We start from the raw sequence: 24,686 nt of genomic DNA, 5'->3' as shown, positions 1-24,686 counted from the left end.
GCTACAGAGAACTTCAAGCACCTGTGTTCTTAGACGGGCCTGCTTTCCCATAACCCCCTTCACCCCCTTACCTACCCCCACCCCTCCGGTCACAGCAGGTCTGTCAGAGCTGCCTTTTGAGTGTCAGGGAATGCAGTAGGCTGAGTGACTTTACACCGAGCGAGGGCTTGGGACCCATACCTTTTGTTTTAATGCTGGGCCTGGACACCAGAGTCTTCTGCCTGCCAGACTAAGGCTCTCCCACTGAGCAGTCTTCAGCTGCAGCTAACGTTTGAGCTGGGATCTGAGGGATGTCTAGCCTATGGGCTGAAAGGGGAGCAGAAAAGACACAGGGTGCCTGCTGCAGACCTGTTTGACATCTCTGTTTCCACAGCACCTCAGCTCAACAAATACTGAGCACACAGCTGGGCAGTGGTGGCACACGCCTTTAATCCCAGAACTCAGGAGACTGAGGCAGGTGGATCTCTGATTTCAAGGCCAGCCTGGTTTACAGAGCGAATTCCAGGAGGGTCAGGGTCACACGAAGAAACAAAAATTTACCACACTGACGTGACTGAATTAGCTTAAGAAAGTTCATGACAGCATCCTCCCACCTCAGCCCTGCTGTGGTGCTTCTCAGACCATAGCTTCCTCTGAAGTTCCGAGTCCCCGTCCCTGTGAGGAGGGAGGGAAGCCAGGCCAGTGAGAAAGTCTGGTTTTTGAGAACAAGCTATGCAGAGTGCAGGAGCAAGGGGAACAGTGTCTAAGAGACAAAGGTCAGCAGCTCACCGTGTTGGTGGCCTCTACAGTGCGGCTGGCACTTGAAGCTCCAACCCGCCTGCTCCTGAACTCCACTCTGACCCTGCGTGAACCCGCTTTATTTGTTCTGCCTGACGGGTGCTGGATTTGTATGTGTGTGGATGGGTGAGATGAACCCTTCTCAGCTCCGTCCCCAGGAAATGGTGGATGCTGGCCACATCTATGACCCGTTCCAGAGAGGGTGGCCTGAAGGAGTCACTCCAGATTTAGGCTCCCTGCACGGATCCTTGACCCGGTTCTTCTCTAATAAAACACAGGGATCGGGCCACAAGAACGACTCTGTTTGAAATACAGAAAATGAGAAAAGATGGGGTTGCAGGGGCGCACTTGTCCAAAGTCCATCTTGCCTGTAGGCTGAGTCGGGGGTGCTTTATACAGAAGGCCAGGGCAGTCGGGTGGGCGCCGTCTCCCAGGTGGAGGCTCAAGGCTTAAATGAGGCACATCTGATCCTCATCCAGTCACAAGACGCTTTCCAGTTCTGCGGAGCTCAGCAAGGATCACTTCCTGGAGCTATTCCTGTCATCCGTGCCTCTCTGCCCACATGCGGTGGCCGGCCTGTTGCACAACGCACGGGCTAGAGGGGGACAGCGACAGCTGCCCAGCGGCTCTCCGGGGCTCATCACCAAATTAGGCGACGAAGGAGAACGCTTCTGCCGGTGACATGGGGCAGGCAGAAGATAGAGAGCAGGGAGACACCCGATCCCAGGGCACAGCTTCGGCCCAAGTCCCAGTGGCAGGACTGCCAGCTGCCTCCAAAGCAATTGTCACGGTGCAAGCCGCGGGGCGGCGCCCCCCAGCGGCCGCAAACGGTGGCGCTTCTCCGGCTCGCCTGAGCGCGGACCGGGGCCGCGGAACGAGCAATTCTCGCGGGAACACGCGCTCTATTTGAGCGCTTGCGCAGAGCGCTCTGCCTTCTTTTCCGGTTTCCGCGGCCGCCGCAGCCATGAGGTAAGTACTTATCGGGGAAGCTATCCGCCGCCATCCGTGCACCCAGCTTCCCCGCGGACGCCCGGCGGCCCGGTCTCGGAGACAATCCCGGCGGCTGGCCTTGGCGCGAGCCTTCTCCCGGCACGCTGTGGGCCTGTCATCCGGCCCGGGGGCCCAGCATGGCCGGCCCTGAGCGCCCTCGTTTCTCCCCAACAGCAGCAAAGTCTCACGCGACACCCTGTACGAGGCGGTGCGGGAAGTCCTGCACGGGAACCAGCGCAAGCGCCGCAAGTAAGTAGGGCGAGCATCCCCGGGCAGGGCGAGCATCCCCCGGGGCAGGGCGAGCATCCCCGGGCAGGGCGAGCATCCCCCGGGCAGGACGAGCATGGCGAGCATCCCCCGGGCAGGGCGAGCATGGCGAGCATCCCCCGGGCAGGGCGAGCATGGCGAGCATCCCCCGGGCAGGGCGAGCATGGCGAGCATCCCCCGGGCTCACAGCGCCCCTCTCGCTTAGGTTCCTGGAGACGGTGGAGCTGCAGATCAGCCTGAAGAACTACGACCCTCAGAAGGACAAACGTTTCTCGGGCACCGTCAGGTTGGCACCGCTCTCACCCCACCCAGCCCTCAGTGTCCCCGTGTGGCCTTCCCGTGCCGCTCTGGCCGAGCCCGAGGCGGGCACGGGGCCACTGACGTGCCAGGGTAGTTCAGGAGTCCTGCTGCGGCCAGGCTGCCTGGACGGACCCCCACCCTGGGTCTTAAAACAAGAGGGGAGGCGTGGGGAGGCCTCGGCCGAGCCCGCCGGCTAGCCTGAGAAGCCAGGCTGGTGTCCTCACCTCCGGGTAAGCTCGCTGCCGCCCCCGACGCCTCAGCCTGCTGGCGCGTCCAGCCTCGGGCGTGACCTGTCCTGTCGTCCCCTCCCCCCTCGCACGCAGGCTCAAGTCCACCCCTCGCCCCAAGTTCTCGGTGTGCGTCCTGGGGGACCAGCAGCACTGTGACGAAGCCAAGGCCGTGGATATCCCCCACATGGACATCGAGGCGCTCAAGAAGCTCAATAAGAACAAGAAGTTGGTCAAAAAGCTGGGTAGGTGCAGCTGGCCTGGGGTTGGGGGGGGTACGAGATGAGTTGGGGCTCACCCGGTGCTGAATTGAAGGTGGTTCAGTGCGTTACTGGCACGCCTCGCACGCCCCGTGGCCGCCTGCCCAAGAGTGGCCCCGCTCAGTGGGCTTCACATCCGTCTGCAATGGAGAAAATTGCCCCCACGGGCCAGTCTGATGGAGGCAGGCCCTCACATAGCTAGTGGTTTGGGGTTTTGTGTCTCTGGTTGGTAACCTATGGAGGGGTCACGGGGTCTCGGGTGTGGCGGCCTCGTGTGGGTTGGGTGTGCAGTGGTCAGGCGTGGCAGGCCCCTTCTGTCCACTGAGCTAGGCTGTAGTTTACAGATAGGAGGAAACAGCTCCATGGGTCTAACATTTGGAGTACTGTTGAGTCTCTGCCAGTGGTTGAAGGTGACCCTCTCTTGAGGTGCACAGGACCCTGCCCTGGGTTCTCGGGTGTCATTAGGGTTCCCAGGCTGAACCGTGGCAGGCCTGCTTGGGGCTTCTCAAATAGCTGGGCTTGGTTCATTCATCTTGGACAGATTTTGAGACACCTTTTTTCCTTAAGATTTTATTTTACGTATGTGAGCTGGCTGTTGCTGACACCGGAAGAGGGCAGCAGTTCCCTTTACAAATGGTCATGAGCCACCAAGTGGGTGCTGGGAATTGAACTCTGCTGGGCTTTTTTCGAGACAGGATTTCTCTGTGTAGCCCTGGCTGTCCTGGAACTCACTCTGTAGACCAGGCTGGCCTCGAACTCAAATCCGCCTGCCTCTGCCTCCCAAGTGGGGAATTGAGCTCTGGAAGAGCAGTGTTCTTTGCTGCTAAGCCGCCTTTCCAGCCCATATTTTGAGACACTTTGAATGCAGGCTTACGGTGATTCTAACATGCGTGCTGGGACTCCATCACAGCCCCTCGGTTCTGTGCTGTGTACCGGGAATTGTGGCCCATGTGAGGACTTGAGCGTGGAATTATTCAGTGGTCATGGGTCTGAGGAGACAATCTGGCGGCCTTCTCATTTTCAAGGTTTGTTTGAACTGCTTTTTTGGCTTGGTCCTAAATAGTCTGTGACCTCTTCTAGCCAAGAAGTATGATGCCTTTTTGGCCTCCGAGTCTCTGATCAAGCAGATCCCACGTATCCTGGGCCCAGGCCTAAACAAGGCTGGCAAGTTCCCCTCCCTGCTGACACACAATGAAAACATGGTGGCCAAGGTGGATGAGGTGAAATCTACAATCAAGTTCCAGATGAAGAAGGTCAGTCAGGGCATTCACAGTGGGAAGCCAGAAGGAGCTGGGTCTGGGCTCCTTAGCCCTGGGCTTCACCTGGATCTTGAAGCCTGGTCACTGGAGGGAGAGAGGGAGGGACAGGCCTGCCATGTCCATGCATGCTCATCCCGGTGACCTTCTCCGTGCAGGTGCTGTGTCTGGCTGTGGCAGTCGGCCATGTGAAGATGACTGACGACGAGCTGGTGTACAACATCCACCTGGCTGTCAATTTCTTGGTGTCCTTGCTCAAGAAAAACTGGCAAAACGTCCGGGCCCTGTACATCAAGAGCACCATGGGCAAGCCCCAGCGACTCTATTAGGATGCTCCAATAAAGCTCCTGCTGCCATCCAGCCCTTGGTCTGCCTGTGATTGGGGGGAGTGTTTCTCAGGGGTGGGAGGGGTGGCTGTGTGGCCTTTGCTCATACTGTCTTGGCTTACACCTAACAGTTCATCTCATTGTAAATTCGCCCTTGTGGGTGGGTAGAATTTAGAACCTGGCCTTTTCCAGTTGTGGTTTTGGGCTGTTAATGTTTCCAGAGGGGGACTCTAGCAGTGACAGGCAAAGAGACCTATAGACTGCTCATGTCCGCAGTGGACATCAGAGTCCTGCCTACTGCGGCCTCCAGGCTGCATCTTGGGCAGGCCTCTGAAAGCCAGAGGGACTTGAGGGGCAAGCACGAACCTGTGGAATTGAAGGCAGGGCCTACGTAGGTTTACCAGCTGGCCAGTGAATGTGCAAGGTGTCCATTTGAACCACCTTGTTAAAGATAGGTGTCTGAGAATTACTGAAACTGCTCCAGAGCTGCATCCCAGCCCCACAGGCTTTATAGGTGGCCCAGCCTGGTCTAATGTGATCCCAGGGGCTCCCACATTTGCTAGAGTAGCTATTGGGAAAGGTGAGCTCTGGCCACAGGTGCTGGGCCTGCATGTGATGAGGTGGTGGTTAGGTTGCATATGGCACAACTGTCCTGACCCAGAAACATCTTTTTAATTTTTTAAAGCAGGAGTCAAGCCTTGAGTGGCCCCCTGCCTTGAGCCATTTATGATATAGCCCATCACAGCTGGATTTTAAAAATACACAAAAATATATATATAATACATGTTATAAAACCTAGGTGGGGTTCGGAGGTGGCCTGAGCAGTATGCATTGGTGAAGACCTGGAAGCTCCGGCTGGATGAGGGGGGTGGTGCACAGTACTTCATTTGAAACTCATAAATACCCAGATAGCCTTGGGACCTGGATGTGGAGAAGGCAGGGGCAGCCTCCTGTTCCTGCCACCTGTCTTCAGGACATGGGAGGGGTGCCTAGTGGCTGGTATGTATGCTGGGAGAACAGGAAGTAGAGCCCTGTCTAGGCTTCAGCCCAGTTGTGCCATCCTACAGCACAGCCCCTTCCCCGCCCCTGTACCCAGCTCTGTGCTAGGGAGGTAGCTGAACCTAGGCTCCGGCTATGTCTGCTTCTGTGGGCCTCCATCTTGGCACTGGTATGGGAGACCCAAACTTGCTGTGTAAGGGGCCTGGGAACAGGCTTGTAGCCAGAAGGTACAGAGAAGTGTGGGCCCTTCTCAACCTGTCCCCCAACTGGACACCTTGTACCAGGGCCTCCTTACAAGCTGCTTCTCCCCAGTCTCATGCTACCCTCCATCTGCCAGTACATTCCCCTAGGGGCCAGCAACCATACACTAAGCCCCAAGGTGTCCTCCATAGTACAATCCTGATGTCACTTGAGGCCAGGTGGAGCCTGGTCATCTGTGGCTCAGGGCCCAGACAAGCCACCTCACCACGGAGCCCTCTTCTCTCCAGTAAAGCGCAGAACAGTGGCGGGGAGCATGTGTGCTGGAGCCAGAGAGGCGGCCTGGGTCCCAGCCTGAAACCCATGTGTGGGTAAGTCCCCCAACCCACACCCCAGGAGACCAGGCAGACGTGTGGAGGATGTCCGTCTTGCATCCATCCTGTGGACAGCAAGAGCATGCTAGTCTTTCACAAGCTTGTAGACATGGTGCTGTGCCCCATGCTCGCTGGTGGAGACTTCAAAGACAAAAGCAATGACCAGCAGGGTCTCCTGTGAGTCCCGACTTGTGACCACCTACGGGGGCAGGGAGGAAGGAACCAGGACTTAGTAAGGGCAACAGCTGGGCAGACTGGACTCCTCCAGGCTAGCCCGGTCCCCACCGAGCCACAGGACAGCCTCGCACCTGCAGGATGGTGAAGTTCTCCAGCACGCTGTTCATCATGTACTTCTCAGGCAGATGCTTCAGCTTGTGGATAAAGTTGATCATGTACTCGCACATGGGCGAGCGGTGGATGCGGTACACGAAGCGGCCATTCTCCAGGCGGGCGTACTCTGTCTGCAGAGTGGGGCCGGGAGGAGCGTGACTGGGTGTTGCTGACCTGACTGTGCCTGCCACTCACCGCCCCCCACCCCCCCCCACCCCCCACCCCCGACCTCCACTCACCTCTACTTTCTCTACCACCTGCTTGCCAAAGGAGCACACCTTGGTGGAGACACTGATGGTCATGCTGTCAGCTGAGCTGTATTGTGAACTGACGCCATAGAAGGCCCCAGGGCCTTCCTGGATTGTGCTGTTGAGGTCAGCCTGGGGAGGGAAGGGTAGAGTGTTGCAGAGGCCTGGGCCACCTGCTTCCCCATCTCCACCCCCATGTTTCCATCCCACCTACCCAGAGGCCTGCAGGGCCCACTAATGGGGGAGGATGGGCAGAGAGCTGGGCAAGCTGCCCATCTTGGGTTAGAAGAGTAGGCCTCACCCAAAACTTGACAAGGAAGAAGGCGTTCGGGGGACCTTTCTCGTAGAGTTCCTTCAGGCCTCCCTTCTTCTCCGGGAACTTGTCGTAGATCTGACGCACATCCACCGCCTCCAGGGGTGGGTCTGAGAAGGCAGGGTTTGTCTGGCCGATGTGTACAAACAGGTGTTTGCTGTACTGTGGGGAGGGCCGAACCTGGGTCAGCCTGCAGGCCCGAGGACCCCGCTGCTAGGACCCCGAGCTGGATGCTGGATCATGGGCCAGACTCCCCACCGTCCCCACATTACCGTATCAGGGTCCCGTTGCACCTCCATGAAGGCAGAATACTCCAGGAGGCGTAGCCGGGAGGAGGCGATGGTGCGGTCCTGCCACGCGGGCACAGAGGAGGCAGAGGCAGTGGCTGGGGGCAGCGGGGCCAGGGACTCATAACCTAAAAGGGTTAGCTCTGACTTACCACATGTGGTGGACAGCAGGGTTGGTCTGTAAAGCCCAGAACAGTGTCCAGGAAGCGTGTGTGCTGGGGGGCCTAGGAGGCAGCCTGGGTCTCTGTCTAGAACCCATAGGTGGATGAGTCCCTCAACCCACACCCAGGGACATGGGGGGAGGGACATGTGTGTGACCAATGTCTTCTTGCATCCTTGTGGATGTCAAGAATACCGAGGAGGTAATCTTGGTAGCTAGCACTCATGGGATTTTTTATGTGTGCCTCTGTTAATGTGTGTTTACACCGAAAACAAAACTACCATCACGTAGATTGGAATTCCGGCAAGATTTTGGTGTCTTTTTCTTTTTCTACACGGAATAGAAACCTCTCAAACTCCTATAGCTGTCACCCACCCAGTACAAATAGACAGGTCCCAAACGGAAGGGCAGACACCAGAGGTGTCAGGCACTAGATGGCATGGTGGGACACTTACTGTTGAGCGTTGGAGGCAGGGGAGGCTGGATGGGGTAGGCAGGCTGAGCGAAGGGCTTGATGCTGCCGACGGTAAAGGTAAAGCAGGTTAGATGTCCTCGGGACCTTTCACCTGTCCCCGTTCCTCCCCTGCCTCCCCTGAGCCGATACCTTAAGGAGCGTGCTCACAAGCTAGCCCACCACCTCTGCGTTTTAACTCTGATGGCACCCAGCTGCATCCCAAAGCCAATGGCTACACTCCCTTCCATCCCCCAAAAAGGTATTCACAGCGTGGTCTCAGAACTGAGAACCTGGAGTGACCAGAGATTAACTTAACGGCAGTTCAGGTAGGCAATACTTACTCCTGAGAAGGTCCAGGCTGTTGTCCTAGCAGAGGGGGGCTGCTCCAGAACTGTGGACAAAGCTAGGGCCTCAGTACCCAGAAACTGTCAGTTACAGCCCAGCCTGCCCCAGCCCCTGCCCTAGCCTCCTGCCCCAGCCCAGCCCAGCCCAGCCCAGCCCAGCCCAGCCATACCCTTGAGGAGGTTGAGAAGACAGCCTGGGGTAGCGGGGAAGGTGGGCTGAACTTGTTCTGCAGGACGCTGGCAGAAACGATTTGGGCAGACGACATGGACGCCATGCTCTGGAGAGCTTTGTCCTTGGAGACCTGGTCCTGGGGACAGTGGTCACGTCAGGCCTGGGCCAGGCCCTTCAGGTAGGAATTCTAGCTTCTGTGTGTCTACCCTCGCTGGGTCCCAGTCTCCTGGTGTCTGTCTCCTTTCTGGGCACAGCCCACAGTATGAAATACCCTTTGTTTTATTCCATGCCCCAGTACAGTGGCCCCTCGCAAAGGATCCCACATGGGCATTGCGTGCTCCTCCTGGACGCTCACAATTACCTGTGACTTTTTTTTTTTTTTTTTTTTTTTTTTTTTTTTAACGAAACCAGACTCTTATTTCACAGTTTAGGGACTTTGGTTTGGTTGCTAGGCTGAGCGGCACTGTACTGAAGGCGAGAAGCATGTCTGGTGAGTAATCCACCTCTGTTCCACCCCACACTGCCTGTCACCAGGTGCTCTCAAGCCCCTCCCCGGGGGTGCTGGGTTACTTACCAGGTTCATAGCCTGTGAAGGAGAAAGGGACAGTGCATTAGAAGAGACACCTGAGGGCTCTGTGGGGGAGGGGACTTGTTTTTGGTAACCCACCCCCACCTTGTATTTTGGATGTCAGTTTCCAAGGAAGCCAAGAGGCTGCTGGGGGACTGGAGGGGGGCCCTCCCCTCCCCACCTGGAGAGGGAGCGCCTGCTAGCCAGGGATTGTCTGGCAAGATGACAATGAAGAAAAAGGACCACGGGTCTGTGTGTCTGTCCTAGAAGTAAGCCCCATAGGATTGGCAGACTCAGAGGCTGGAAAAACAGGGGGCAGATCTCGAACCCCAGACTGAAGTTCTCAGCCTGGTAATTGTCTGTTCTCCCCACGCCCCACTTAGCTGCCAGCCAATATCCTTCATGTCCTCCCTCAAGTCCCCAAGGCCATTAGCAAGCAACAGTCAGGAGAAAAGAACAAGGGGGAACACAGGAGAGAAGCAGGCTTGAGTAGCCCTCAGATGCTGGCCACTGGCTTGTGTAGTCCTCAGGGCCTGAGGCCTGTGAAGGTTGACAACCTAATTTTAGGCTTGTTTGAGACAAGGGTCTCACTGTGTAGCCCTGGCTGTCCTGGAACTCAGATCTGCCTGCTTCTGCCTGAGTGCTAGGGTTAAAAGTGCCACCACACCGAGCACCTGGGAGCTTTTGAATTTACTGCCATCACTTGTGTGTGTCAGACCCTCTCAGTTCCTCGGCCCTGGTCTGGGCCCAAAAGGATGCTGGGCAGGGCTAGGCCAAGAGCCAGGGGGCCCATACCTTCAGCTTGGACTGAATCTCCCGAGATTTCCTCCTGGCTAGAACCTGCAAGTGACTACAGACCTGTAGGGAAAGAGAGAAGGAAGGAGCGGAGGACAGGAGAGAGAGAACAGAGCTCAGGCTAGAGAGAGCTATGGTGGGCCAGAGAGCTGACCAGGCAGAGGCCTGCAGTGTGCAGAACAGGCAAGGCACCGCGGATGAGGCCCGGGAAGGGGCCAGAGGCCCTGCTAGGCACCCAACGTACCTTAATGCCAACCTGGTATTCCCGAACCTTCTTCCGAGCTAGAACCTGTATGTGGCTGGACACCTAGGAGGTCCCATGCCCCGCAACAAAGGAAAACACAGAGGGTGAGGAGGCACAGCCAGGATAGCCGGGGCGGAGGAGCACCCCAGCCTTCATCTCTGTCAGAGCAGGGTCTGATGGGAGAGCTCGGCGTCTCAGTGGGCACATGCCTTGTGGTACTTGGCATTGCCAATTCTGTTCTCTCTTGGTCTTAACCCACAGTGGTCTCAAGGGCCACCATGCACCACAGTGTAGGTTGTTCACAGAACAGAATCCCAGCCCATGATCTGCTGGTCAAGCTCTGCTCAGGTGAGAGTTGTACCTGACCCAAAGGAAGTGGGTCTTCCCCTCATAGAAATCCTCACCTCTGCAGATACCACACGGGCTAGACATGTGGTTCTTCCCAGCATTAGATCTGGCTGTTCTAGAATGCACTATGTAGACCAAGCTGCCCTTGAACTCACAGAGATCCTCCTGCCTCTGACTCCCCAGCACTGGGATTAAAGGCCTGCCTGCCGCCGCTTCTATCAGAGATCTTTTCACTGTCCTGTGTATCCCCCTGTATCCCTCTCCCCTGTTTCTCCTTCAGCTTCTTCTGTACCAGGCAGGCATGCCTTTCCATGAACAGAGTTATGCACACAGTAGGCACTTTTTATTTAAAGGCTTTCTTTCCCAGTAATCTGCTCCTTGACAGCGCCAAAGACTAAAGTTGAGCTAATCCCAGGCCAACAGCGCCCAGACTGTATGTCGGCACATGACAAGGTCCAGGATCAGACCACAAGCCATCATGGCTGCTCCGTGGTCAATATCAGCAGCTGCTGTGGGTTTTCTTCAAAAGTTTATTCCCATAAAGACACTGTTCTTTTGGAACCCCAGTCACGCCCCCTAGCTGCATGCTCCACTTGGAGGCCCCGACAATACTGGTGGCCACCAAACACGGGTGCTGGCGTTCCCCAGGCTTCATACGCCCAACTCATTTGATCTTTGCAGCAACCCTCTCACTTACAGATGACCTAATCAAAGCCCAGAGAGGCTCGGTTATGTATCCAGGATCACACAGCCAGATAAAGAGCTGACATTCAAACCCAGGTCATGTGACTCTGGGGACTATTGGCTTCATTACCAAGCTATTCTCCCAGGATTCCTTCAGACCCTTAGCACTTGGGGCCACCTCCTCAGGGCCAGCTCTAACCGCTGGAAGTCACAGGCAGGGGCTTACTCCCAACTTAATATTTGCCTGTCTGTTTAATATGAAGTCATTGTGCCAGGCATGGTAGCATACACTTTTGACCCCAGCACTTGGAAGGTAGAGGCGGGCAGTGGAAGGCCAGCCTGGGCTACATAGTTCAATCAGAGGGGGTCCCAATGCTACAAGTGACAGGAGGTATGGACACCAATCCCCAGATGGCTGGCTTGCCCTGTGTGGTCGGTGTAGCCAGGAGTAGGTGCAAGTGGGGTCAGAAAGAGGCAGGACGTATGCCCAACCTTTGGCCAGCTTGGTTTGATTCAGAGTCTGAACTTACAGGGCTAACCGGGTTCCTAAGAATAAGGGTGTGGCAGAAACGGCAGCAGATACACTTGCTGCTTCCATGTATCTCTTAATTCACAGCTGTGAGGTGCCGAGGCTGGGAAGTCAACTTAACCCCAGGTAGCACAGACTATCGGAACCTCAGAGTCTGTGTCATCTGGGGGATGACGGGACTGAGATGGAGCCTTACTTTGGGGCCTCAAACTCACGGGGTGCTTCTACTTCAGCCTCTCAAGTGTTCAGAGTACACGCATGTGCCACTCGCATGTGTGCAGGAGGCCTGAGCTTATGGACAGGGGCCCGAGTGGCCACCTCTGCTGCACTGAAGGCCCAAGGAATGTCTCTGAGGTTGCCATAGAAACTCATTCAGGGCCAAGGGCAGGCATCACTAAATGCCCTAGGCATGAGCCTAGAACCCTCTTAAGAGTTGAGGTTAGGGACAGGTGGGGCTTGTCTATGTACACTCAGAAGTAGGTGTGGAGTTTGAGTCCCAACCCTTCGAAGGGCTAGAGATTCAGTTGACGTCTCCCCTAGGTATCCCAGATCTAATTCATCCAACATCACCCACAGCTGCCAGCTTTCCCAGGAGCACCCTGTGAATGTAGTCTCTGCCTCTGCCTCCTGGCTGGCTTCCTGGATTCACTGCCCCACAACCACCTCCACTCCCTGATCCGCCTCCCCCTCTACCCAGGCTCCCTCCCTTTCTCCTAGCTCATCCTGTTAGGTGTAGGGTCCAATCTTGACTCCACTCCACCTAGCTCAGTGACACAATACGTGGGTGAGGTGGGAGGTATCACTAAACTCCCGTTTCCCAGTTTCTTAGGTTTATGTTAACTTGACACAAGCTAGAGTCATTTGGAAAGGGAACCAGGCTTGAGAAAATGTCCCCACCAGAATGGCCTGTGGACAAGCCTGTGGTGCATCCCTTTGATTGATGCGGACGAGTCCAGCCCTCTCTAGATGGTACTATGCCTGGGAAAGTCTGGGATACTGTAAGAAGGTAGCAGGGGGCTGGAGAGATGGCTCAATGGTTAAGAGCACTGACTGCCCTTCCAAAGGTTATGAGTTTGATTCCCGGCAACCACGTGGTGGCTCACAACCATCTGTAATGGGATCTGGTGCCCCCTTCTGGTGTGTCAAGGACAGTGTGCTCATATACATTAAATATATATATATATTTAAAGGCAGCAAGAAGCAACCGTCATGGCCCCTGCTTCAGCTCCAGCTCCTGTCTCCAGGCTCCTGCCTTTCCTCAGTGGTGGCCTGATATCTAGACCTGTAAGGTGAAACAGACGCTTTCCTTCCCAAGGTGATTTTGGTCGTGGGTCTGGATCACAGCAATGGAAACCCTGCATCATGTGGGAAGTCAATGAAGAGCTGGCTCTGAGTGGCCCTCTGGTCACAGGCAGGCCGAATGGTGTGACCTCCATCACTTGGCAGTTTTCTGGTGTGTGCTGACGCAAGTAGGGTACTGTGGGGGTTGCTACCCTGCCTGATGTACTGAACCCCCACTTGGCATGGCCCTCCCCTCCCTGGTTAACTCCCACACCTTCCGATGGAGGTTCTGGCATTCCTCCTTCAGGCTCACCCCCAGCAGGACTGTAGCTGTTTTACTATCCACCCCAACTAGGCAAATACCCATCTTTCTGACCGGTGAGCAGGCCCTGTGGGCTAAACTGTGTTTCCTACAGCCAAGGCACCCATAGGTGGTGTGACAGGGGACCATGGTCATCTCAGGTCGGGGGGGGGCAGGGGACCAGGGCCATCTCTCTACCTGTTTTCTCGTCCTGGTTTTTCCAGTCCTCAGCTTGATGTAGCGGGCAATCAGCTCATTTCGACCTAGTGAGGGAGACAGCCAGTGAGGACAGAGAGAGTAGAACCCAGGGCTGGGCACGCCTATTTTTCACTGTATACTGCCTCCAGGACTTGGGGGAGGGCATGGCCTACAGAAAAGCTTTGACAGGCTTCCTGGGCAGCAAGGTATCACTCTGAGCAAGGCTCAGAGGCTGGGGGTTTGGGTGGGTCTCAGCCCATGTCCCCTATCTGTGAGCTGTTTTGTCTGGTTTCATCCCGGTCATGGGAGACCCTGAGTAAGCTCTGTCCCTTCTCTAGTGAGAGGAAGACAGGAGATCTCTGATGCATCTCTTATACTGACAGCTTGGGTCAAGGTGTATCTGTCACTCGGTCCATGTGCGAGCGTACTATACAACAATGCCCAATGAGTCTGGGGGTAGAGACTGCACAATACCAGAGACCATCTTGGGGAGTAGGCTATGCAATGTGGGGGCCGCCTAGACATACCACAGGGTGTATGTCAGCATCCAGGGTGTGCGCTCAGCCCCCCAACCTCTTGGCCTCCCCAGAACTGCCACATTCCCTAAATTCCTCTGCGATGACAGAACAGGCCCCACTGCTCCTCCCTACCCGCCAACCCCTTGTCTAAAAATACCCCATGGGGCTGCCCAGCCATTGGTGAGGGTGCAGTGTGGGCAGGCGGCCCCACCCGGTGGGGCACCCCAGAACATCTTCCTGTCCCAAGAGTGCAGTTTTTTAAGCATCAAGGGACTGTCCTGTCCAGACAGTGGGCCCCTAATCTCCCTATGGTATCCCCTCAATCCTGGATGTTGGGAGTTGGAGTCTGGGGCTGCCTCACTAGGCCACAGGCTCCTGACAGAGGCTCACTGGACTGACCCAGTTTTCCTGGCCCCCTGAGTCACCCCGAAACCTCCAGCCGGCAGGGCTGGGGAGAGGCAGGGCGCGTGTGGGCTGTGGCAGGCCTGTTTGCGAGGTGCAGTTGGAGGAGGCCCCAGACACACGCAGCCCAAGCGGGCCGGCCCGGACTCGCCCGCCGGGCAAGCCGCCAGGGCTCCCCCAACCAACCGGTCTGGCAAGGAACAGAGAGCAGGGGGCGGAGCCAGCGGGCGGGGCCACGCCCACCTCTGCCTGGTACTCACCGTACATCTTGCCCTCATCTGACAGGATGATCTTGCGCCGGCCGCAAGGCGGGTAGATGGCCAGGGCCTCCTGAAAGCTCTGCTCGATGTCCGGACTCCACACCCCCTCGGCATCGTTGTCCAGCCCCTTGTCCAGGCCTTCGGACCCATCTTCCCGGGCCTCCCCGGGGCTGCTGTTGGCGGTCCAGCTGTTGGACGCTATTGTGCTGGTTGCTCTGGGCTCTGGGCCTGAGCCCCCTGGATGGCCTGAGCCTAGACAAGCAGATGTCAAAGGTTAGGGCAGGCTTTTCCCACCCACCCCAGCGGTCACATTCAGTGCTCCCCACACCACGGGTAAGTGCTCCAGGCTGGAGACTGAAGTTAATCAAGCCTCTTCAGAGCTGTGTGACCTTGCAGGAGTTAGTTTACCTCTCTGAGCATGGGGGTCCTATAAAAAGTCAAAGGTGAGGGCTGGAGAGACGGTTAGGAGTGGAAGATCCCAGTCCCGTTCCCAGCACGCATGTCCAGCTAACGCCTGCCTGTCCCTCCAGTCCCAGGGGACCCTGACACCTCTGGTCCCACATGCCACACATACACAAAATTAAAAGCGCAAATCTATTTTAAAAACCAAAAAGGGATGCCGGGCGGTGGTGGCGCACGCCTTTAATCCCAGCACTTGGGAGGCAGAGGCAGGCGGATTTCTGAGTTTGAGGCCAGCCTGACCTACAGAGTGAGTTCCAGGACAGCCAGGGCTATACAGAGAAACCCTATCTCAAAAAAACAAAAAACAAAAAAACAAAAAACAACCAAACAAACAAACAAAAAAAAAGGGTTTCCTTAAGTTATGAGGGTTAAAAGGCTAGGCTGGAAACACTGAAACAGTAATATTAGCTGCACGTGGGGGTGGGGGTGTGCCCCTGTAATCCCAGCAGTCAGAAAGCTGAGGCAGGAGGATCAGGAATCCAGCCTCCTCCACTAAACAGCCTGGGCTACATGATACCCACCCAGGGGCCACACCATGGCAGGAGAGACCAACTCCTGGAAGCTGTCCTTTAACCTCCAGACGCAGGCATAGACATGCACATAGGAATAAATAATTGTAATAAAACTGTAAAAGGCTGGGGAGACAGCTCAATGGTTAAGAGCCGTGGCTGCTCTTCCAGAGGTCCTGAGTTCAATTCCCAGCATCCACATGGCAGCTCACACTTGTAACTCCAGTCCCTCTCACAGACACATACACACAGGCAAAATACCCATTCACATGAAATAAAAATAAATTAAAAAGGGTAAAAGGGAAAAGATCTTGATCACCAACTATAACAGTAATACATATCAACAGGTGCTGCACAACTGGGAGCCCGAGGCAGGAGGATTGCTGGTTTGAGCCAGGCATGTGTTTGCCTGTAACCCAGCTTTGGGTGGCTGACTCATTGCAAAGTTCAATTTGGACTGCACAGGAAGACCCTGACTCAAATCACAAATTAAAAACCTTTTGAAACACTGGGCATGAGGGTAGAAGCCTGTAACTTCAGCACTTAGGAGGCTGTGGCAAGAGTTCAAGGTCACACTCAGCTGTGTCCAGCCTGGGCTATGTGAGGGTCCAGCCTGGACTATGTGAGGGCTACACCCCACACACATGGCAACTGCAAATCTGGTCAGTCTCTACACAGGCAGACATGGAGGATACTTATTTATAACAAGAAAGCTGAGGCTCCCCAGGCAGTCTCTGAAGAGGAGTGTCAAGCAAGGGCTGGTGTGTCTGCGGCCCTCAGGGGGAAGGAGGTGAAGACTCCAGTCAGGGTCCTCACTACCCACTCCTACCAGCATTGGAGCAGTCCTGCTGTGAGGTGAGACCATTCTCACCCACCCCACAGAGGACCTTAACATGGGCCCGGTGATGCCCTGGGAGTGGCCAGGACAGAGACTACACAGGACAGCTAGGAGGTGCAGCCAGCAACCTGGCTCCGCCAGTCTGGCCTCCATCCACTTCCTGTTCCTGTGCCTCCTCAGCCCCACACCAGCCCATAAACCACCCCCACACAGCTCTGTCCTGGCCCACATGGCAGATGGGTCGAGGCTCTGGGAATGGGGGGGCACCCTTTCTATCCTCCATGAACACCACTTGTATCTCTAGCAACCCCGGTACACCGGAACCTGGGGATCTCTAGACCTCCATGACTTCTGCTCTGGGGAAGCAGGGATGCAGCATCTGCCAGCCTGGTGGCTTACACCTCTAATCCAGCACTCAGGAGGCAGAGGCAGGCAGATCTCCCAATTTGAGGCCAGCTTGGTCTACAGAGCGAGTTCCAGGACATATCTATGTTAGAGACAGTCTCACTATGTAGCCCAAGCTGGCCATTCACCTGCCTCAGCCTCCCAGGCATATGTATGCAATTACACAGAGCGCTGGACATCAGGTTTAGTGTTAATATTTCCAACAGTGGCGCCTCCGTACACCAGGCAAGTGTGGGACTTTATACATGGACTCAGAAGTGCTACTTAGTATTATTGCTACTTTGTACACGAGGAAACCCAAGGAACAGAGAAGTTAAACAGTTACCCCAAGGATACACAGTGAAACATACAGCTAGGTTTTGAAGAGAGTTACTGGCTACTGGCAGAGATGGCAGCCAGCATTCATGGGGGAGAAGAGAGGCCCTTGCTGCTCATTCCCTGACCCTGTAGACAAGAAAAAAAGGCATCGAAACCCACCGCCTGAATAGGAAAAGAAAGTCCAAGCCACGAAGCCCCCTCAGCTCAAGTAGGTGTAAAAACTTCAAAGACCCTACACCACTGTACAAGACCAGCCTTTCTGGTGGCTTCCAAGGTACCCAGGAGTCTCTCTCGGTGGCCAGTGGGCAGCAAAGGTCAGATGCTCCTATCCAGAGCCTGTCCCTCACCACAGGACCTGTCTAGGTCGGTAACCCTCTGCTTACAGAAGAAACGGACAAGATGCTGTGATAGCTGGGGGAGGGGGCCATTGGGGGAGCAGTGAAGGCCTTAGCCTCCTCAGATACCAGTCTGATGCTAACGGGCTGGCTGTCGGACCAGCTGGAAGGGTCAGAGGACCCACCCAGAGATAGGAGCCTTCAGTCCGGGCCTTCAACCTCCAGTGGAACAATCAGACTCAGAGCATGGGGAGTCCTGGTAGCCTGATTTCTGAAGAAACTTTCTGGCCTCCCCAAAGTCTCTGGCTGCTTCCCCTCATCCAGGCCATGCCCCCCTCCTGGGTGATGTCAGTCCTGCCCCGCCCCCGAGGGAGCATGTGGCCAAATATGGCGAACAGAGCAGCCTGGGAGCTGGGACAGGCTGGGGGATGGGGCAACCCCTGGCTGGGATCTTGGATAGATAGCTGGGGAGGGAAAAAGGCAAAGGGGGTAGAAAGTATCAAGGAGTAGGGACCCTAATATACACACTCTACATGCCTCCTGGGCACCTGCAGGACAGGCCTGACATGGTTCTAGGGACACACCTCTGGAGGGCAGAGTGTCCATACAGATGACATAAATGGTGCCCCCCCCCTCAACAGCTTCACACAGCACATGTCTGAAAGGTTCTTGGCTGCCCAGCAAATACTGTGGTCAGGGGTCTCCTCTGCTGACATCATTTCATGTAGACATCCTTCAGGAGGGGTTGAGACCACTGGGGTGATCACAACTGCCCTCCCAGGGTTACTATGGTGGGTGAAGATAGTGGCTGAGTGTGGGTGCTCACCCCCAAACCCTGGGACCACATGGGAGAAAGGAGGCTGTGAGTCTCAAGGGGCTGACTTACTTGGGCAGGCCAGTCCCCAGAGACAACCTCCAGCTGGAGGCTGTGTTCTGAGAGGAACAGGGGAACAGGAAATGGAGGGGCAGATGGGCCCAGGTGGATGGAAGGGTCCCAGAAGAGTCACCTAGCACGAGCCAAACAAGAACAGCGAACTGTACACACACACACACACACACACACACACACACACACACACACACACAGAGAGAGAGAGAGAGAGAGAGAGAGAGAGAGAGAGAGAGAGCAGACAGAAACCAGCAAACGCCAGACAGCCTGCTCTCCAGACAGGCAGGCAGACTGAGGGACTCCCATCTGGGGTAGGAGGAGGGAGAAGAGTAACCCGTCCACACCCAGCAAGGACCTAGGGATGGGCCCACTGGCACCCAGGTGAAGAGGCAAGGAGGTGGGACCCATAAGGATACAGCAGGAGGAAGTGGGGGGGGGGCCTGGAAGTTAGATCAGAGTAAAGACTGACCCATGAGGAGGAGGAGAAAGGCGGGAGGGGCGGGTGGGGCCTGGCTCAGCTCCTCCTCCCACAGACCCTCTTCCCTCAAGCTGGAGTTTCCTGCATGGCTTTAGTCTTTCTCCTCACCCTCGGCCCGCAAATCAGTCACACTTGCCTCCTCCCCGTCCCAGGCCCTCAGCCTGGGGGTCATTGACGAGGAAGGGGGCCAGGAGGCCCAAGGAGATAAGGGGCCCTGGCTGCCCACTCCCAGCCCCGGGGCCAGATCTGCGGGCAGAACTGGCCAGACAGCTCTGAGTGGAGGCCAGAGTTGGGCGTCTGTCCAGGCCCTGCTCCTCCAGACCACCAGTCCAGTGGCTCCCTCTGAGGGGGGAGAGCCAAGCTTAGGCGAAGGCTCCCCGAGAGCTGGTGGGGGCACAGCAGAGCCGAGGCACGCTGTCTGTCAGGTGTCCAGCCAGGAACAGCCCCCTCCTCAGAGCCCTCAGGTCTCCTACAGACAAAGCTGATCGATCCAGGAACAGACCACCTCCCAACCCCTCTCCCGGGTCTCCGAGTAGAAGGAACCACAGAGATCCAGCGGGGACAGGCTTAGGGACAACCTGGGGAACTGGGGTTTCACAAAGCTTGGTTAACATCGATGTGTTTCCCAGGGGTACAGAGGCTGAGCTGGGCCCTGCTGTCAGCAGCTACCTGCCCTCCAGAGATCCCAGCCCCCAAATGCTCCGCTTACTGGAGCTATAACCCAACGTGGGTAAATCAGTGGGTCCCGGAGCGCTCCACCGTGGGCTGGAAAGGGCGCGCTGGGCCTCCCCACACCCCTAGCCTTTCTTCCCTCCACCCCACCCCCAACAGCAGCCAGCTGTTCTCCAGCTGCCAGAGGCTCCCACCCTACAAGTGGCCAAGCTCTGGTTGGGACCAGAATGGGCTAGGGGAGGGGGTACAGATGCTCTGTGCCTCTCCCACCTCCAGTCTAAGGACCCAGGAGGGACCTGCCAAGTTGCCACGCCCTGCCATGCTGGGGGAGGGAGGACCCTCTCCCTTTCTCCACAGGAGGGAGTAATTTCCAGACCCACTGGAGAAGGCGGGGCCTCACCGCTCCAGCTTACTAATGTGCTTCCAATTTTGAGAGCCACGGTTCCCATCCATCTCCCCCACTTCTAGGCGCCCCAGCCAGGAACAGCCCCCTCCCCAGAGCCCCTAGGCCTCTTACAGACAAAGCTGATCGGTCCAGGAACAGAACACCTTCCAACCCCTCTCCAGGGTCTCCGAGTAGAAGGAACCTCAGAGATCCAGCGGGGACAGGCTGAGGGACAATCTGAGGAACTGGGGTCTCACAAAGCTTGGTTAACATATGTCTGTCTACCTGCCCCAGGTCATCCACTGGGCTGCCAGCGAACATGATGCCACTTGAAGTCAGTATCCTTTATAAGCACATAGGCTTCTATCCTACCTTCCCTTCCCCTTCCTCTCACAGGAGGCAGCTGCCATAGCAAGGTGTAGCCTCTTGTTTTTTAAATATATGCATTTATATGTGTATATTGATGTTCACATGTATTCATAGGTAGTTATTTATTTATCCATGCACGTATGAGCACTGACGGGCCACTGCACACATGTGGAGGTCAGAGGTCAACTGGTAGAAGTCCTCTCCACATCAGTCCTGGAGATCAGACTCAGGTTGTTAGCCTTGGCCACAAGCATCTTGCCCTGCTGAGCCATCTCGCTGACCCCACCACCCTTTTTGGAAACCCAGGCTACCCTGGAACTTGCGGTACTCCCAAGTGTTGGGGTTCACAACTTCGAAGAAAAACTCAAATTAGGGTTTCGTGTGTTATAAGGTAAATTTGTCATTTTAACTACCTTTTTTTCTTACTGGGTTTTGATATAAGGTCTCAGTTTGTAGCTCTCGCCAGCCTTGAACTCACCACCCGCACACCTCTGCCTCCCATGTGTTGGGAGTTGCAAATGTGAGTGGAGAAAAAAAGTCATATTGTGTTAAAAACAAAAATTTGTACATATAACATCTACAATGTTAGTCTCTCTCTCTCTCTCTCTCTCTCTCTCTCTCTCTTCTTTCTTCTTTCACATCATTTTTTAAAAAATTTTTTGAAACAGACTCTTTCTGTATAGCCCTGGCTGTCCTGGAACTCGCTCTGTAGACCAGGCTGGCCTCTCTAACGCACAGAAATCCACCTGCCTCTGCTTCCAAAGGTACGCACCGCCACACCTGACTTGACAGTATCTTTTCCAAGGTATCTTCCAGGTAGATAGCACATTGGGGTCACAGGCCCCCACACCCTGTGTGGCAGAGCCCTGAGAATGTCACCCACACAAGCTGAGGCAGTGACCACCCACGGAGTTGGTCTCAGTCACACCCCAGTTTCTCACACAGAGAGCCACATACTCCGCCTGGCTCTCCCAGGCTGTCTCACAGGATACAGACTGCATAGATTGCATCCAGCTCCTCGGGACACACTGCGCCCTCGTATGCATCTGTGGCGGCAGAGCGCCCTGTCCTTGTACTCACACGTAGTGTCATCAATAGTCACACAGGCAAACCCAAAGCCACCTCACACATCATTTCACAACCGACAACAGAAGTGGCCACACCATGACATGACAGGTCACATGGAATGTCCCCCTCAGGTAGAATCTCAGCACCATGGTCCCTCACACAGCCAGTGTACCCACAGACACACAAATTTTCTCCACAACTACCCTAGTGTGGTACCTGACACCGGAATGTCATCCCCGTGGGGTGGAGCTTCTCTCTCTCTCTCTCTCTCTCTCTCTCTCTCTCTCTCTCTCTCTCTGTCACACACTCATACACACACACAGAGGCATCTCCATGCCCTACACCAGATTCTCACAGGCTCCTTCCACCACATGGGTCCTGGACATCCAACTCCTTTTACCCTCAGAGCTGTCTCTCCCGACAGCCCAAGGTCTGTTTCTCTCATGACCGAAGTGATGGTGGGGGGGGGAATGTGGCTCTCACACACACATTGCTGCCCGCCGCCTTACGTGGCTTTTCCCACTTGTGGTCACAGAGACTATACCTGGGTCCTTTCCCACACATACCCACTGCACAGTGTGGCCCACATGGAGGACCCCTCACTACCCTCAAATCCATTCAACCGCAGCTGTGTTCCCATTTCCGTCTATCACTTCCTGTCTTTTCAGGCCTGGCAGGGAGTCCAGGAAACAATCCGGCACTCTAGGAAACCCCAAGGCCTAAGGCTCTGGGGACCTGGGTCTGGATTCTCTGGCCCTAGCCTCCAGAGGGTCTGGAGCAAGCAATGCCTCTCTAGAAGACGGGACAGCAGCGGCTTGCCGATCCCCAAGTGTAACCAGACAGGCTCAGGCTGGGGTCCTGGGCTGCCACAGCTCCTGTGACCCATGGGGATAGGCTGGAACCTCCTGGGAACCCGAGAACACTGTGTCAGCTCCCTCTACCACTCCTCAAGTTCAAGTCCCCCCTCCAACCCTCAGCTCCTCTGTATCCACCCAGGACAGGACTGGTGGCTTCTGTTCCAGCAAAAGCTCCTATGTGGAACCGTAGGGGGCCCTGAAAGGCTCTAGGATTGAGGCTGATGGTAGCCATCCAGTGACCTCTGAACCCCATTTACAAAGGCAAGTATCCCCAACTCCACGCAGCCTCCCCCATCCCTTCAGATCTGTTTCAGGCTACCATGCTTTAACTACATGTCCTTCCCCAGACTCTGCTCCCCACCCCTTCCTTGTACTATCTGGGGCTACCCACCCACTTCTCCAGACACCCCCAGCCAGGTTCAGTTTCCCTGATGGGTGGAGACCAAAGGCAGACAGGGGAACAAGCCTCTGAGGAGATGAGGGATCAGGCACCTGAGGAGCCACCAACACAGCTGGCAAGCCAGAGACCTGTCTCCTGCCCTCAGCTGAGCTATCTCTTTTTAGGCTTTTTTTTTTTTTTTCTTTCCCCCAACAGCAGAACAAGTTAGGGTGTAAAACTTCAGTGATGGTGGATGAAAAGAGCCTGGGTAGACACACACCTGTGTGTGTGCACACACTCAAAGATTTCCTGCCAACCACTGACCATTCTGTTCCCCAAAGTGCTAATTAGGATTAATTACAGTTCCCTCCCTGGAGGTGGGGAAGGCCTGGCTTTCAGCCCCTCCCTGAGGAGGGGGTAGTTCAGTCTTGTGTCCAGTCTTTGCCCAAGGGATGAGTAGACAGACCCCTCACCCTTTCCATGAAGGAATAAAAAGCATGTCAGACAACGGGGAAGACCAGAGTGGGAAGGAAAGACCGGACAGGTCTGGAGAAGGAGGTTCGGGGACTAGGAAGGGCAGAGACACAGTCTCCTTATGCCTTCAACTTCTATCTGCTTTCCCTCCTGACCCCAGGAGGCAGTATCCCGCAAGCTGGTTGTGTGTGTAGGGGTGTCCCAGACCCCAGCACTGAGGCGGAACCCTGTGTGTACAGACAGATCCAGGCTATGAGAGTTCGAATACACGGAACCACCATGGACACCAGCCCCTCAAAGCTCTGTCCAGCCCCCACTGCCATCCTCCCGGCTGGACTACAAGTCCAGGCCTGACTTGGTTCTGCCCCTACCTGGAGAACTCGAGATACAGAGGGACACACAGGCCCTGAGAAGCCCGGCCCCAGGCTTCGTTCGTTTCCTCCTTGCTCTTTAACAATCTAAGCCCTCAATCAGGGCCCCTGTTGGGGGGTGGGTAGAGTAGGGGCTTCAGTGACACTGCCCGAGGGCCTGCTGGGGCTGGAAAACAGACCCACACCAGCGCTCCGGTCTCCCTTCTCAGTCAGAAATAAAGACGTGACAGACAATGGAGAGGACCCGAGTGGGAAGCCCAGCCGCTCACAACTGCCTTAACAAGTTCTCCGGAGAAGTGCAGGGGAAGGCCCCAAATCCAGCCGCGTCCCGAGCGAGGCTCCTGGAGCAAGGAGCTGGGACTCGCCCGGACGCGGGCGGCAGAACTGAAGGGGACAGGCGTCCCCCCAACCCCGCCCTTGGGTGCGCACACGCTCCGGGCTCACACTGTGGCTTCCAGATCACCCAGGCCGGGTCCCAGCGCAGCCGCGAGCAGCGCGCACACTGGCGCGCCCTGGCCAAGGCCTGCGTGGAGCCCGGGGCCCGCGGGCTCTCGGAGTCCAAAGGGCGCCCCGGATACGAGTCCCCGGCGGCAGGCCCTCCAAGCCCGCGGCTCCGGGCGCACACCCCAGCACACGGCGGGGCCAGGCCCGGGCACCCGGGACACTCCGGGCTTCCCAGCCTCCGGGTCGCGGGGGGGTGGGGTGGGGTGGGCGGGGCTTCCCGGAGAGCGTCTCCCCCCTTCCCTCCAAAGTTCCCGGCACCCAGGTCCTGGGCTCGGGCGCGGGCTGGACAATAGCTCAGAGCCCCCAGAGTGTCCCGGGTCCCCGCCATCCAGAAGCCACCCGAGCAGTCACCTCTGCGCGCGAGGCCTCCGAGTTGCGTTCCCCCGGCTTACCTGCTCCGAGCTCCCGGGGGCGCTCCGCCGGGCCGCTCCGCCGGGCCCGAGGGAGTAGTGAGGGGGGCCGAGAAGGGGGGTCGTGGGCAGGGGGATGGCCGGAATGTACGGAATGAGCCGGGCCGGAGCGGGAGGTGCTGGGCGCGGAGGAGGGAGCGAGCGGGACGGAAAGTTTGTGTTGAGGGAGCCGGGCGGGGGGTGGGGGCTGCGGGCGGGAGGGGCGGGACCGGTGGGCGGGGCCAATGGCGGGCGGGCCCACGGGTGGGCGGTGCTATTTGGGGGGAGTGGTCTAAGGCGGGCCGGGGCCTGCTGTCTCTCTAACCACCCAGCCCCAAGAACGCCCGTCGCTGCGGATTCACACTCCCGCACACCCCACTTCTCCCTGGTCATCTCAGAGTCCCCACCTCCCCTACACAGGCCCCTTATGGGTACTCCGCTGAATCTTGAGGGATCAGGCCTGGGGCGGAGCCAAGAGTGGAGCTCTGCCCACTGGGTTGAACTCCCGGAGACGTTTAGGGTCCTGGGGAGCGAGGTCTCGCCCATCCAAGTGACACCCGAGCGCGCACGGGGT

At 56.5% G+C, this 24,686-nt stretch overlaps 2 protein-coding genes across 2 annotated transcripts; one reads left to right on the top strand and one right to left on the bottom strand.

Annotated features, from left to right (window-relative positions):
- Positions 1-1,663: 1,663 nt before the first annotated feature.
- Rpl10a (ribosomal protein L10a) lies at positions 1,664-4,437 on the top strand. The gene is made up of 6 exons (XM_034524035.2): positions 1,664-1,746; positions 1,942-2,016; positions 2,240-2,320; positions 2,658-2,806; positions 3,902-4,074; positions 4,236-4,437. The coding sequence occupies exons 1-6, from the start codon at positions 1,742-1,744 to the stop codon at positions 4,404-4,406; spliced, it is 654 nt and encodes a 217-aa protein (XP_034379926.1). The 5' UTR covers positions 1,664-1,741; the 3' UTR covers positions 4,407-4,437.
- Positions 3,934-24,051, bottom strand: Tead3 (TEA domain transcription factor 3). The gene is made up of 13 exons (XM_034523960.2): positions 23,664-24,051; positions 14,411-14,662; positions 13,231-13,295; positions 9,890-9,952; positions 8,857-8,868; positions 8,281-8,418; positions 8,108-8,157; positions 7,768-7,829; positions 7,138-7,280; positions 6,854-7,027; positions 6,544-6,684; positions 6,283-6,435; positions 3,934-6,173 (listed from the first exon to the last, which is right to left on the bottom strand). Exons 1-13 carry the CDS (start codon positions 24,049-24,051, stop codon positions 6,060-6,062), a joined length of 1,755 nt encoding a protein of 584 aa, XP_034379851.1. The 3' UTR covers positions 3,934-6,059.
- Positions 24,052-24,686: the final 635 nt, after the last annotated feature.

Source organism: Arvicanthis niloticus, chromosome 20, assembly GCF_011762505.2.
Source record: "Arvicanthis niloticus isolate mArvNil1 chromosome 20, mArvNil1.pat.X, whole genome shotgun sequence".
NCBI lineage: Eukaryota > Metazoa > Chordata > Mammalia > Rodentia > Muridae > Arvicanthis > Arvicanthis niloticus.
Note: the sequence above shows the minus strand (reverse complement) of the source record. Positions and strands in the feature narration are given on the sequence as shown.